Genomic DNA, 12,816 nt, shown 5'->3' with positions numbered 1-12,816 from the left:
CCATGATAAATTCTGTCCGTATTATAGCTTGCTTATATTATTGACCTACTTTTCTTGGAAATTCAGTCAGTGTGTGTTAAATCATTTTAGTTACATTTTACACAAACATGACTTGAATTACCACCATTTTGGTGTTGTTTGTACTTTAGAGTGCTGTTCTTTCATTAACGTCTTTTTTCTTGGACCTTTTTTCTGTAACCCCTCACTAAAGCATAGAATAGAAATTGAGGACTCACTTAGTGGTCCAACTGAGGTCACTGACGTGTTCTGTGTCTCAGATTTCTCATGTAGAACACCGAGGTAATAGTAATTTATCGTGCTTGAAAATAAGTACTTAATAGTTGTTTAAAGGAAGTACAGTCTGGGAGTTTTAGTCTGTAAACAAGCCTATACTGCTGCTTAAAGCAGGAGTAGTGAGCAAGCAGGAGTAGTGAGCAGCTTAATGATCCGTGGTATTGTAACCTCAGCATCTTCTCAATCATACGACACTAGTCTGAGCGTGTCACGTGCTAACCTTTCCTTCCATGCTTTGGGTTCTTGATGTGTTATTACTTGCCATACTGTGGTCCTGCCTGTGGTTCTTCCTCCACTAGAGCAGAAAGCCAGTGAGAGAGCTGACTTGCTGTTAATTCATGGACTTGGTAAACCCTTGTTAGTTCACTGAGTATTTTACTTCTTTTGAGGTTTTAAGTTATATTTTCTGCAGTTAAAATTGCTTAGCATTTGTCATATAACATGATTGCTGGTGAAGATGTGTTGTTTTCAGGTGTTATTTACTGTGCTGTTTTCAATTTTTAAATTTTAAGATGGAGATGTACATGAATTAGAGCGAACAAAACAGTATCTGAATGAAGCTTTTCAAGCGGGGGCTATGACATGCCTAATTTGCATTGCTTCAGTGAAGAGAAACCAAGCAGTAAGTTTTCTCCCAGTTCTGTCTTTCTCCCAAGTATCTCATCTCATACTTAACAGTACTTAGCCGTTTACTGTACTTTTACTTAGGTTTGGTTAAAAATTCTTTATTTGACAATTTTATATGTGAATTGATACTCATTTTGTAAATCTGAAAAATTTAAGGAATTATGGCTAAATAATTTTAGCACTGTTGATATCTGAAACAAGTATTTCAATGCTACTGCACATGCTGTTTTAGTAATGCGTTTTTAGCATCTGTTTAGATATTCCTACAACTACAAAATGTTACTATGTGGTGGTGCTGTCGTCTACCAAAGCCTAGTGTCTGCTAGGCAAACAGTCTGGAATAAAGATAGGCACTGTCTTTGTCTTTGTAGAACTAGAACTTGATAGTGACACTTGAGGTTGATTAGCTTCTTCTAACAAAGTTGAAAGTATTGTGGGTTGTAGCCAGGGTCACGGGGGGCGGGGAGGAGGCAGAGCGAGACATGACTATACTGTTATAAGAGCGCTGAACTGATTGTGGTGCTGTCATAAATTTGGAAGGCATTAATGAAACAGTTAAAGAGAAGTGACAACAGAGCATGACAGACTCAACTTTAAGATCTCATATTAATCCTTTACTGGTGGAGTAGCATTGCAGTGAGAGAGATGATCAGCTCCCATAGAAGGGATAGAGTGTTCTGGTCCTTAGAGTGAAGGGATGAGTGAGTGCTGCTGGGACAGTGCAAAGAGGCGGGTGGCCTCATACTTAGAGTCTCGTCTCCTTAACTTGCTGTGGTTCCAGCGGCGGGGTGAGTAGTGTGTCTGCTGCTCACTGCAGTCTTGGTCTCTGTGTGGGTGCTTCCCTGTCCTCCATCTTTTCACAGTTGCTTGTCCACCTTGGGAACCAACTCAGCCAGTATACAAGAGAGATGCAGCACTAAGGAGTTAATGTCTTCTGGAATAGCATTCTTCTAGGGAACGGGTGACTGTCCCAGGTAGTGTGTTGGCTAGAGTTAGAACAGTGTATTTTACAATTTTTTAAAAGGGCTTTGTGCAGTATTGAACTGCTGAAGCCTTAGTAGTAATGAGTTCTACAAAATACCATTACCTGGCATTTCTTCTTCCTTGTCTTGTCCACTCACTCTTCTAGGTTATTTCAGAAAGGCTTTTGGGGAATCAAAACTGAGGAGTTAGCTGGTTTTGTTTTTTTGTTTCTGTTTTTGTTTTTTTTCCGAGACAGGGTTTCTCTGTGTATCCTTGGCTGTCCTGGACTCACTTTGTAGACCAGGCTGGCCTCGAACTTGTAGCAATCCTCCTGCCTCTGCCTACCGAGTGTTGGGATTAAAGACGTGCGCCACCACGCCTGACAGCTGTTTCTTTTTAGTTAATGCTGCTGTCTACTTTATGGTATAGGTCTGATTTTTTTCCCCCCAAATAGTTGTAATAAGGAGACCAGAACTAAGCTTTTTTGTTTTTTTTTTAATTTTTTATTTTTTATTAAAATGTTGGTAGGTTTAAAAATTAAGTTAGTACTACTTCTTAAGCCTTAACATTTTTTTATGTTTGTGAATACATGTGTGCCACAGTGGATCTGGGGGAGTCAGGGCAACTTTATGTGGGTTCTGGGGATCTGGTCTCCTCACTTCCACAGTAAGTGCTGTTAACTGCTGAGCCACCTCACTGGCTCTTCCCTAAGCTTTTATATATTTTCACTGTTTGCTCAGCTCTTAAAATTTTGTGTTAAGTGCTAGACTTACAGCGGTTTTTGTTTGTTTTTTGAGACAGTTTCTCTGCGCAGCCCTGGCTATCCTGGACTGGATTTGTAGACCAGGCTGGTCTCAGACTCACAGTGATCCACCTGCCTCTGCCTCCCTGAGTGCTGGGATAAAATGTGTGCGCAAGCACACCTGGCATTGATTTTTGTTTTTTGTTTTTTTTTTTTTAAATAACAGAACAGGTTTTATATAGATACACAAATTATGGCCAGGATTTTCTTGTTGTATTGTTTATAGTTGGGTATAATAGATGTCTAGCAATAAAAATTAATGAAATTATGATACATAAATCTATATGATAAAATGTTTAGGTGTATTTGACAAGGATAAATGCTTATATTTTAAAAAGATACTAGTACATGTGTATGTGTGTATGAATATGTGTACACTCATGTAAAATTCGAGATCATTCAGCTTGTTAGCTATAGTTCTTATCTTGCTAATTGTATATGGGCGATTAATGTTTTTCTTTCACATGTTATTCCCATAACTACGTTTTTGTAAAGATCATGTCTTCTATGATATTAAAAGGAGTTTGTTTTGTTTTTCAGTCTTTAGGTAATTCTGAAATAATTCATTGTGTGATAATCATTTTCTTTTAAAGTATTGTATAACTGACAAATCATATATAATCAATCCGTTTTGATACCTTTGTCTTAGGTTTGGAGCTGTTCAGGATGTTTCTGTATATTCCATATGCCCTGTATTCAGAAGTGGGCTAAAGACAGCCAGTTTCTTGTGTCTTCTGTGACAGATGATGATTTTGGAAAAAAAGATTATCCCTGGCCATGGTAATTTTTTTTCTGCTTCATTGGATTTTAAGTTGTAGAATAAGTAAATGAATGTAGAACCTTATAGATCAGAAGTTGTGCTGTTGGAAGTTTCAGTCAGCTTTGCTTTCCATTACTTGTCTAGTTTGTAAAGATAGGAGACCTTGGTAGGTCCCTCTCCTTCATTCAGTTCTTGTGTAAACACTAACAGATCACTGTGCTTCTAAAGGACTTGTCTTTGAGGCCGAATGAGAATCATTGGAAATTTGTTGCCTTTCTCTCCTTGAACACTAGTGTCATACTGCTTATTATCTAAAACATCTTGATTATATGGTTTCCAGTTCTATCTTCAATATTAAAAGTACATTTGTGCATTATGTGATATCACTGATTTATGTTGATTTCACCAGCTTTGTTTATTATTCCTGATTTTGGACTGTGGGCTTCTGTTATGTTTGAGACAAAGTGGAGAAGTAAAATCATCTGTCTCTGCTGCTCTAGAGTGTCAGAGTCATTGTTAATATAATTAAACACTAGCTCAGGGGCATTGTATGCTTATATTATAATTTTTGTAACTGATATTTTAAATCTAAAAGGTAGTGTTCTTTTTACGATACTTTCCAAATTGTGTAACTTTAGGCCTCACAAAATCTGTTTTTGCGTAACATTTTCCTTATCATAAATATTGACATATTGTAAAATTTTAGTGGTATAATTTTAAAAAACATTTAATTCTTGACAGTCTTGCAATTTTGCCCATTATTCTGAGGATGAAGTTAGCTGAGAGCAGCATTGAGCCCACAGTCCTCCCACTGTTAAGATGTAGAGCTAGAGATTGAAACCTATAATTAATTTTTTAAAATTTAGGCCTCTTCATATTCACTAGTTCAGCATAGTAGACTGTTGTCTTTAAATTATTTGTAGGGCCTAATAATTGTTTATTATCCGGCCTATAATGATTATTACTTCATTATGCCCGGCCAGCGATCAACTGAGACACAGACACTTGTCATATTATAAAACAGCCTTAGTTAACTTGGGGCAAGAAAGATATCAATCCTCTAAACTACCTCCCATAATGGGGCAGGTATGGGATCCCTGCCCCAATCCCATGCCATCTGCTTCCAGTAACTTCTTTCAAGCTACCTTCCTTCCATAATCCCAAATACTTGCTAATGTTCTTCATCTGACTCAAATCCTCCATCCACGCTGGCCATGTGTTTCTCTTCCATCTAACCCATGGCGGCCTTCTTGCCTTCCTCTCCTTCCCAGAATTCCTCTCTGTCTGCCTGGGAACCTTAGCCACACCTATCTCCTCTGGCTTTTTATTAATCAGAAGGTGGGTCACAGAGACAGCAAGCAGTAATTAGCATCAAAATACATTAGCCCATCACCCAGCAGTAGACTGCTTTCTCTTTGCTGTTTTAAAAGAGATAGTTTGAAGCTTACGGGGCTGGACAGATGGCTCACCAGTTAAGAACACTGTCTGCTCTTCCAAAGATCCTGAGTTCAATTCCCAGCAACCACCTGGTGCCTTACAACCATCTGTAATGAGATCTGGTGCCTTCTTGTGGTGGTCAGGCACACATGTGGGCAGAATACTGTATAAATAATAAATAAAATCCTTAAAAAAAAAGTTTGAATTCTGTGTTCACTTGTTACGGTGGCAGAGGGATTTTAGAGTTTAGTGGATGCAGAATGAAGCCGATGATATTCAGAGTTGTTATGTTAGAGATTTACACTTCACAAGTACTTTTTCTCATTTTTGCTCTATTCACTTCTGTTTTAAGTAGTAATTTTTCCGTAGAGGAACAGAGTGTCAGTTGGAATAATGAACTGCTACTTTTTTTCCAGACTTGAAAGGATAAAAATGTAATCACCTGTGTAGTATTCCTTTTTTCTCAATGTTTACACGGATATTCTGAATATAATACATGAAAATAAGTGGCGAGTTAAGAACTTTGTTTACTTCTTATTAAGATGTAACCAGAACCTGGTAAAAATTATAATGAAATAGTTATTTTATGGAAGTGAGCTTACACTATGTGTTTCTAGGGTAAGTGCTTATTGAGTAACAGGATAAGGCCTTTGATTGTTGGTACTCCACCATTTTAATTGAAACACATGTGTTTGTACATATTACCCCTCCCAATGTAATCCTTGTCAGTGCAGGCGGGCTGTGCAGCACAAGTTGGTCAACCATCTAAACACATTCCATGGTAGCTATAAGAAAGTCATTTTTCTTTAGTAAAGGGAAACTTACCTCTTTGAACAAAATGTCAGTTATTTATAAACATGAACTGTGGCGTTGACTTTGAATATATTAAGTGCATTTGTGCATATTGTTGTGTGTGGGGGAATGTGCACATAAGCCTGGGGCCTCTGCAGAGTCAGGCAGTGGCATCCCCCTGGAGCTGCAGTTACAAGCTGTTGTGAGCCACTGATGGTGATCTGGGAACTGAACTCATCTTCTGCAGGAGCAGTTGCGCCGTCTCTCCATACCTTGTTTTTAAAACTTATTTATAAGAACAAATATGTTTTGCTTATTCTGAACATTTGTATGGTATTTATTTGGAAGGATAGCATGTTCTAATGACAATGAAAATACATCGATTTTTATACAGAACAAACTTAAATGGTGATATGCAAATAGCCTGGTTCAGTACATTAACTATACTCAGTTGTTTGGGAAGAAACAGGTTTAGAGCATCTTTTAGGAATAACTTACAATCTGCAAGTGAATTTTTTATAAGAGTTGAAGGTTGTCATTCCTAGTGCCCAAATTTACTCTGATGTTGTAATGTACAAGTCATTCTGCTTTAACAGAGAATATAAATATAAGATCATATTTAAACTTCTCCTTGGCTCAAGTGCACTTGACATGTGTGTACTTTGGTTAGAGATTTAACACTAGGAAGTTTTCAGAACTGGAGAAATGGCTAGTGCTTCAGAGCACTTGCTGCTCAACTGAGGCCTGTTCCCAGCACGCACGTGATGGTCACGGCTGTTTGTAACTCCGGTTTCCAGGGCAGCGGATACCTTCTTTAGGTCTTTGTAAGGGCTAGGCATGTATGTAGTCCATATATGTACACTCAAACAAAATAATCATAAAATAAAATAAAAATATACCTTAACAAAAGGAAAATTAGGAAATTGTTTACATTCAATTCTTTTCCTTTTAATTTTAGGGTTTTGTTAGCTTTCTTTTTGCTGTCTTTACCGTGTATGTAGCCTGATTGTCTTTTTTCTTTTTCTATCTCTAATATATTTTGTTTATTTATAGACTATATATCCAAACTTAAAGAACAAAACAAAAGCCTTATATAAATCTGGGTGTATATTACAAAAATGTAGTATGTAGAAATTTTGGTTAAAAATCTTGGCTAGTTGAAAGCTAATGTTGTTTTCCCTTTGTGGTTGGTAGTTGTTTGAATATCGGTGTTTAATGTGTAGCAGCTAACTATATGTGACGTTTAAAACTGTAAATGTGAAAAACGGTGATTGTTGCCAGGTTTTATGCATAGCCTCATCTCACATGCCATATTTGCCTCTTGGCTCTTGTATTGGAGAGTGTGAATATAAAATAATTACTGTACAGAGATTTTAATAAGAATTTACTTTTTTTAACCTAACAAGAATTAATTCTTGTTACTGTTGTCTCTCATATTTCCTTCGATAATGAAATTAACATTTTATTTTTTTGTAGTCCAAAATGTAGGTTTGAGTACAAAAGATCAGAAACCCCTAGTAGATACTATTGCTACTGTGGAAAAGTAGAAGATCCACCGTTAGATCCATGGCTTGTGCCTCATTCGTGTGGCCAAGTATGTGAGAGAGAATTTAAACCTCCTTGTGGCCATAAATGTTTACTGCTCTGCCATCCAGGTGAGCTTCTTACAGCATGTGGAGTTGTTGCTGGGTGGCGGTTTCTTCTTAGTGTTGATGCAAACAAAACTGAAATGAAATTTGCTGTGAGGAAGTATGAGAAGGGATTACCCTTTAAACTAGCCATGAAGAAAATGTAAAACTTAGACCTTTTGTTTATTGACTTTTATTCAGATCCTGCTTTGTTGCATTCTAGGTCCCTGCCCTCCTTGTCCCAAGATGGTCACAACTACTTGCTACTGTGAGAAAGCAAAACCTATCCCTCGGAGGTGCAGTGCCAAGCAGTGGTCCTGTCAGCTGCCGTGTGGGCGGAAGTTGCTTTGTGGGCATCATAAATGTGAAAATCCTTGTCATGCAGGTAAAAGACCACACGTGAGGAACTCTTAACTTTAAACAGTCAAAGCTGCTTTTTTTGTTTTGATTATTTATGAATTAACTTGTGGTTGTAATTCTAGGAAACTGTCAGCCTTGTCCAAGAGTTAGTAAGCAAAAATGTGTGTGCGGCAAAAAAGTAGCAGAAAGAAGTTGTGCGAGTCCAGTGTGGCACTGTGACCAAGTAAGTGGTGGTGCCCTTTGAGGGGTGGGTGTTAAAGAGTGTAGAAACAGATGACTGAAAAGCATAAATGTTGTCGGGCGTAGTGGATTAAGAGGTAAGGAGGAACAACAGATACAGCTAGTTTTGAGTTTAATGTCTTAGTTATAGGAGGAAAAGGTTTTTTCCCCCTTAAAATAAGTTAGTTGCTGAGGTTTTAATTCAATGTATTGATTTACTCCTTGCTTTTCTCTGTTTTGCTTTGGCTGCCAGCATTCTCGTCTTGAGATAATGCCAGCGAGAAAGTAGAATTGTTTCTGTGGGCTGCTTTTCCCTGGGTTGGAAGTCTGCTGGGTGGCCGTACAAAGCCGAGTATACATCTGTCCTTTCTTACATTTTTATGGCACACTGGTACACAGGAAAGAAGTGTTCATATGTAAATGTGTGTACATACATGTGCATGGCTCCTATGTTAGACGTAAGCAGAATAATGAGATAGCCACAGTGAACCTGTTTGTGATTGCAAGTGGATTATGTTTTATTCTGCTGTTTTGTGTAGTTTTAATCTCTTGATGAGTGCTTTTATTTTAGGTTTGTGGAAAGACACTGCCATGTGGTAATCATACATGTGAGCAAGTTTGTCATATTGGTGCTTGTGGAGCGTGTCCTCGCTCTGGGAAGAGGTCCTGCCCATGTCAGAAATCAAGTAAGACTTGTTTGTAAAGGAAACGAGCTACCTGAGCTATGAGAAGACATGGAAGAAATGTTCGTGTATATTACTAAAGGAAACAAGCTAATCCAAAAAAGATGTATCCTGTAGGAATCAAACTACATGACTTTCCGGAAAAGTGAAATATTGATAGGAGTCAGGGGATAGGGAGAAGGAGGGATGACTAGCTGGGCACAGAAGACTGAAGCGTGAAACTCCTCTGTGAGACGTGTGTGCCAGTCGCTATACTTCTGTTCATATCACAAAGTAACCACACATGGAGTGAACTCTCCTGTCAGCTGGTTTCTGAGTGATTACGTTCGTAAGATCCTTAGTTGTAACATTCCACCTGCTACTGTGCCTTGCCCTGGGTGGAGCCTGTGCTGTTCCTGTCAGCAGGCACTCGCTTACTCTGTGAGCTTAGTTTTGGTTGTTTTTAGAGGAGGGTGGTAGGTGAGTAAGCCTTACTACTTGTCATAATGTCATTGTTAGAGGTGAGTTTTATAGTGTTTTAAAGTTTATATTTGTTTCCATCTTGTGAAGTTGAATACATTTTTAAAAAGTCTACATATTGTGGAAATCCCTCAGAGTTCTGTGTTCACAAAGCTCATTTCTCTAGATAACAATTTCTGAAGTAGTTTTGCTCATAAAAATGTTTGGTGATAGTAACTTGTGTGTCAGATTTCTTTTTAAGAAACATAAGCTTGCTGGCTGTTGTGGTACATGCCTTTAATCCCAGGGAGATAGAGGCAAGTAAATCTTTAAATTCTAGGCTAGCCTAGTCTATGTAATGAGTTCTAGGACAACCAGGGCTACATAATACACTTTGTCTCAAAAAAAAAAAAGAAAGAAAAGAAGAAAGATGAGCTTGGCAGAGGTTGGGAGATATAGGTAAGAGAATTGTGAATTTGGGGCTAGCCTTGAAGAAATATTAGGAATTTTTTTTATTAAAGGTATCCTAATATTATGTGGTTATAAAATTCTTATAGTTCAAAAGGGCTGTCATTCTTCAGGAATTAAAGAACAGGGAACTTCGTTGGTGATTCATAATGATGTGTCGTACTTAACATTAACATTTTGTCTGTTTTCAGAGTTTTCATTGCCCTGTACAGAAGATGTACCGACTTGTGGAGATAGCTGTGACAAAGTACTTGAGTGTGGAATCCATAGGTGTTCACAGCGTTGCCACCGGGGTCCTTGTGAAACCTGCAGACAAGTTAGTTGTGTTCCCATACACTTTTCTTTCAAGAACTATACACCAAAATATGTCAGAAGAAACTATTTATGTTTTTTATTACTTTTATAATATGTGCCATAATCATTTTGTGTTACCTAATATTTATATTATTGAGCAGGAAATAAAATCTGAACATCATCCTTATTGTTTTTCTTGATACAGGGTATAATGTTCTCATTTGCATAGTTGAGTGTGAGGTTGTTTGCTACCAGAAGATATTTAGAGCTCTGTTGAATTCAGCCTCGATACAATGGGAACAGACATATCTAGATTTGGTGTCAACCAAAATACTCCATTAACCAACTAGGTTCTTTTTTTTTTTTCTCTATGTAGCCTTGGCTGTCCTGAACTCGCTTAGTAGATCAGGTTGGCCTCGAACTTGCAGTGATCCATGCCTGCCCCTGCCTCCGTCTCCCGAATGCTGGGATTAAAAGTGTGCGCCACCACGCCCAGCCCAAGTAGGTTCTTAAACACTCCACTTATCTGGTCACATGGAGACAAGGTGTACAGATGTTATGGTTGGGACTACCTGTAAATTGTTTTAATTCATTTTTCTTTATTTTTACTATTTAATACCAGAGTTCTACTAAATTTTATAATTCATATTAGGACCTATTTGTATTTTAGGAGATTCAGTTTTGGTTTAGTTAGTTTTTAATAGAAATTTGCTACTAAGCAAATTACAGAGATTTCAGTATGGAGAAAACCATCAATTTAACATTGCTTCTTGGTGCTTGGCCTAGGAAGTGGAAAAGCAGTGTCGTTGTGGAAAGCATACAAAGCAAATGCCATGTCACAAGCCTTATCTTTGTGAAACTAAGTGTGTTAAGATGCGGGACTGTCAAAAGCATCAATGTAGGAGAAAGGTATGTGTGATAAACTTGGAAGCTAATGTAAAAGTTATTGAATTTTATATTTTGGGAAAAATTCCCATGTATGATTTGGGCCTGTGAGGAAGCACCATTTTAATTGTCTCTCAAATATTCAACCACGTTCTTTGTTTTCTGTATCAAATACTAGCAAATACTGTAGATTAGTAGTTTGTATTAGTGGGAAATCACACAGCATTTTTTGAATGTGGTCGCATATGTGGGTAATTCAGGGGTCTGAGTCTGAAGGATCTTGAGTTGAGAGCGGCCTTGACCAATACAGCATGACTTTGTCTCAACAAAGCAAAACAGAACACCAAAGACTGTATGTAGTCTGCTTGTCTCACACGCTTAATTCTCAATTTGACTTTTGGGCTGTTTCTGTTTTCTGATTGAAGTTGTCCTTAGCAGTGTTAAGAGAGACAGAATACCTTGGTGCTTGATGCCGTACAAAGTTTAGATGATAATATAAATTATTATTGATGCTTGACTTGGAGTGAATCTGACTGTAGTATTTTGTTGAGTCTGTAGAGCTGTAGCTCTTATATATTTTTTTTTTTTTCTTCTTTCTTTATAAAATATATTTTGTTCCTTGGCAAGATTCCTGGCTTTTAAATTCACTGGAATGTGAATAATTTCAGCTTTTTCATTTACTGTTAATATGTATCTTTTCTTGTTCTTTTTAGGCTTTAAACCTACTCATGTCTTTACACTTAAGGTGCATTCGTTACAGTCAGCATTTAGATTTAATTTAATCCACGGTGGCAATATTTGTCATTTAATTTGGCCACACATCACTTATATTAATGTGATTATTTGAGTTAGTTAACTATCTTTTTTGTTTGTTTGTGTTTTGAGACAGGGTCTCACCATGTTGCTCTGGCTATCCTGTAACGCACTGTAGACCAGGCTGGGCTCTAACTCACAGAGCTCTTTCCTGCTTTTACCTCCAGAGTGATAGGATTAAAAGTGTGTGCCACCACACTCTCCCATCTTCTATTTATCCATTTGTTCCCTTCTCATTTGTCTTGTCTTTGACCTGTTTCTCAGTGATTATATTTTATCTCCTTTATTTGCTTATTAGCTATGACTTATTTCTTTCTCTTATTTCTTCCTCCCTTCTTCCTTTCTTGAAAGTAGTTACTAGGGGCTCCAAATTCTTTAGGAATTATTATAGTATATTTTATATTATTTCTTTTGACCTAGTTTATGACACCCCTATGTTTTATATCTATGTATTTTAGAAACTCCAAATATGTTACTTTTATTATTGTTGTAAAAAGTTACAGTTTTGAAGATTTATTTTATTTTTATTTATATGCATATGCTTCTGTCTGCCAAGTGAGTGCAGGTACCCTCAGAGAGGCCAGAAGAGAGCATTCGATTCTCTGGAGCTAGAGTTACATGAAGTTTTGAGCCACCTAACAGAAGTGCTAGGAACCAAACTTGAGTTTTTTTGGAGGAAGTGCTCTTAAAAGCTGAGCCATCTCTCCAGCCTCAGTTATTTTTTTAGAAGTGTTTGAAAGAATAAAAAGTAGTTATCATCATATGTATTAGTATATTTCACTTTTTGTTTAGATACAGGTTTTCTATCTTCCATTTCCTAAGTCACAGATTCCCTTAAATGTTTCTTGTGCTGACCAATTAATTTTCACCTTCATATATGAGAAAATACTTTTACCTTTTTGAAAAATAGATTTTTTTTTTTTTACTCCAGAACTCATTTTGTCCCCTGTAGTTACGAATGCTTTGTTCTAACAAGAGGCTGTGACTGTTGCTTTTCTCTTGGGTATTGAATGTCTTGCATTCTCATGTTCACTTTCTTGCTCGCTGGTTAATTTTGAAGATTTTTCTTTACATTTTTAGTTTTTAGTAATTGTTTTCTGATATTCCTTAGCACAGGGTTTTTATTTTTTTATTTTTTATTTTTATGTTTCTTTAGCTTGGTTTTTATTGAACTAGCTTCTGGGATTGAAAGTTTATAGTTCTCATCAAATTTATAGATTTTTTTTTTTTTTTTTCGGTGTTTGGAGACAGGGCTTCTCTGTGAATAGCCTTGGCTATCCTAGACTTGCTTTGTAGACCAGGATGGCCTCAAATTCACAGTGATCCGCCTGCCTCTGCCTCCCAAGTGCTGGG

At 37.2% G+C, this 12,816-nt stretch overlaps 1 protein-coding gene across 2 annotated transcripts in view; it reads left to right on the top strand.

Moving 5' to 3' along the window:
* Positions 1 to 12,816, top strand: part of Nfxl1 (nuclear transcription factor, X-box binding like 1) — a 40,528-nt gene that overhangs the window by 6,056 nt on the left and 21,656 nt on the right. The window contains exons 4-11 of one of the 2 annotated variants that reach the window (XM_051170130.1): positions 807 to 916; positions 3,336 to 3,466; positions 7,152 to 7,330; positions 7,527 to 7,688; positions 7,786 to 7,886; positions 8,454 to 8,568; positions 9,663 to 9,787; positions 10,552 to 10,674. In XM_051170130.1, the coding sequence (XP_051026087.1) occupies positions 807 to 916; positions 3,336 to 3,466; positions 7,152 to 7,330; positions 7,527 to 7,688; positions 7,786 to 7,886; positions 8,454 to 8,568; positions 9,663 to 9,787; positions 10,552 to 10,674 (1,046 nt within the window). Of the gene's footprint in view, positions 1 to 806; positions 917 to 3,335; positions 3,471 to 7,151; positions 7,331 to 7,526; positions 7,689 to 7,785; positions 7,887 to 8,453; positions 8,569 to 9,662; positions 9,788 to 10,551; positions 10,675 to 12,816 lie in introns of those variants that run through there. The other variant, XM_051170129.1, reaches the window with a different exon arrangement.

This window comes from Acomys russatus, chromosome 28 (genome assembly GCF_903995435.1).
Source record: "Acomys russatus chromosome 28, mAcoRus1.1, whole genome shotgun sequence".
Lineage (NCBI taxonomy): Eukaryota > Metazoa > Chordata > Mammalia > Rodentia > Muridae > Acomys > Acomys russatus.
The sequence above is the reverse complement of the archived record's forward strand: the minus strand, read 5'-3'. Positions and strand labels throughout refer to the sequence as shown.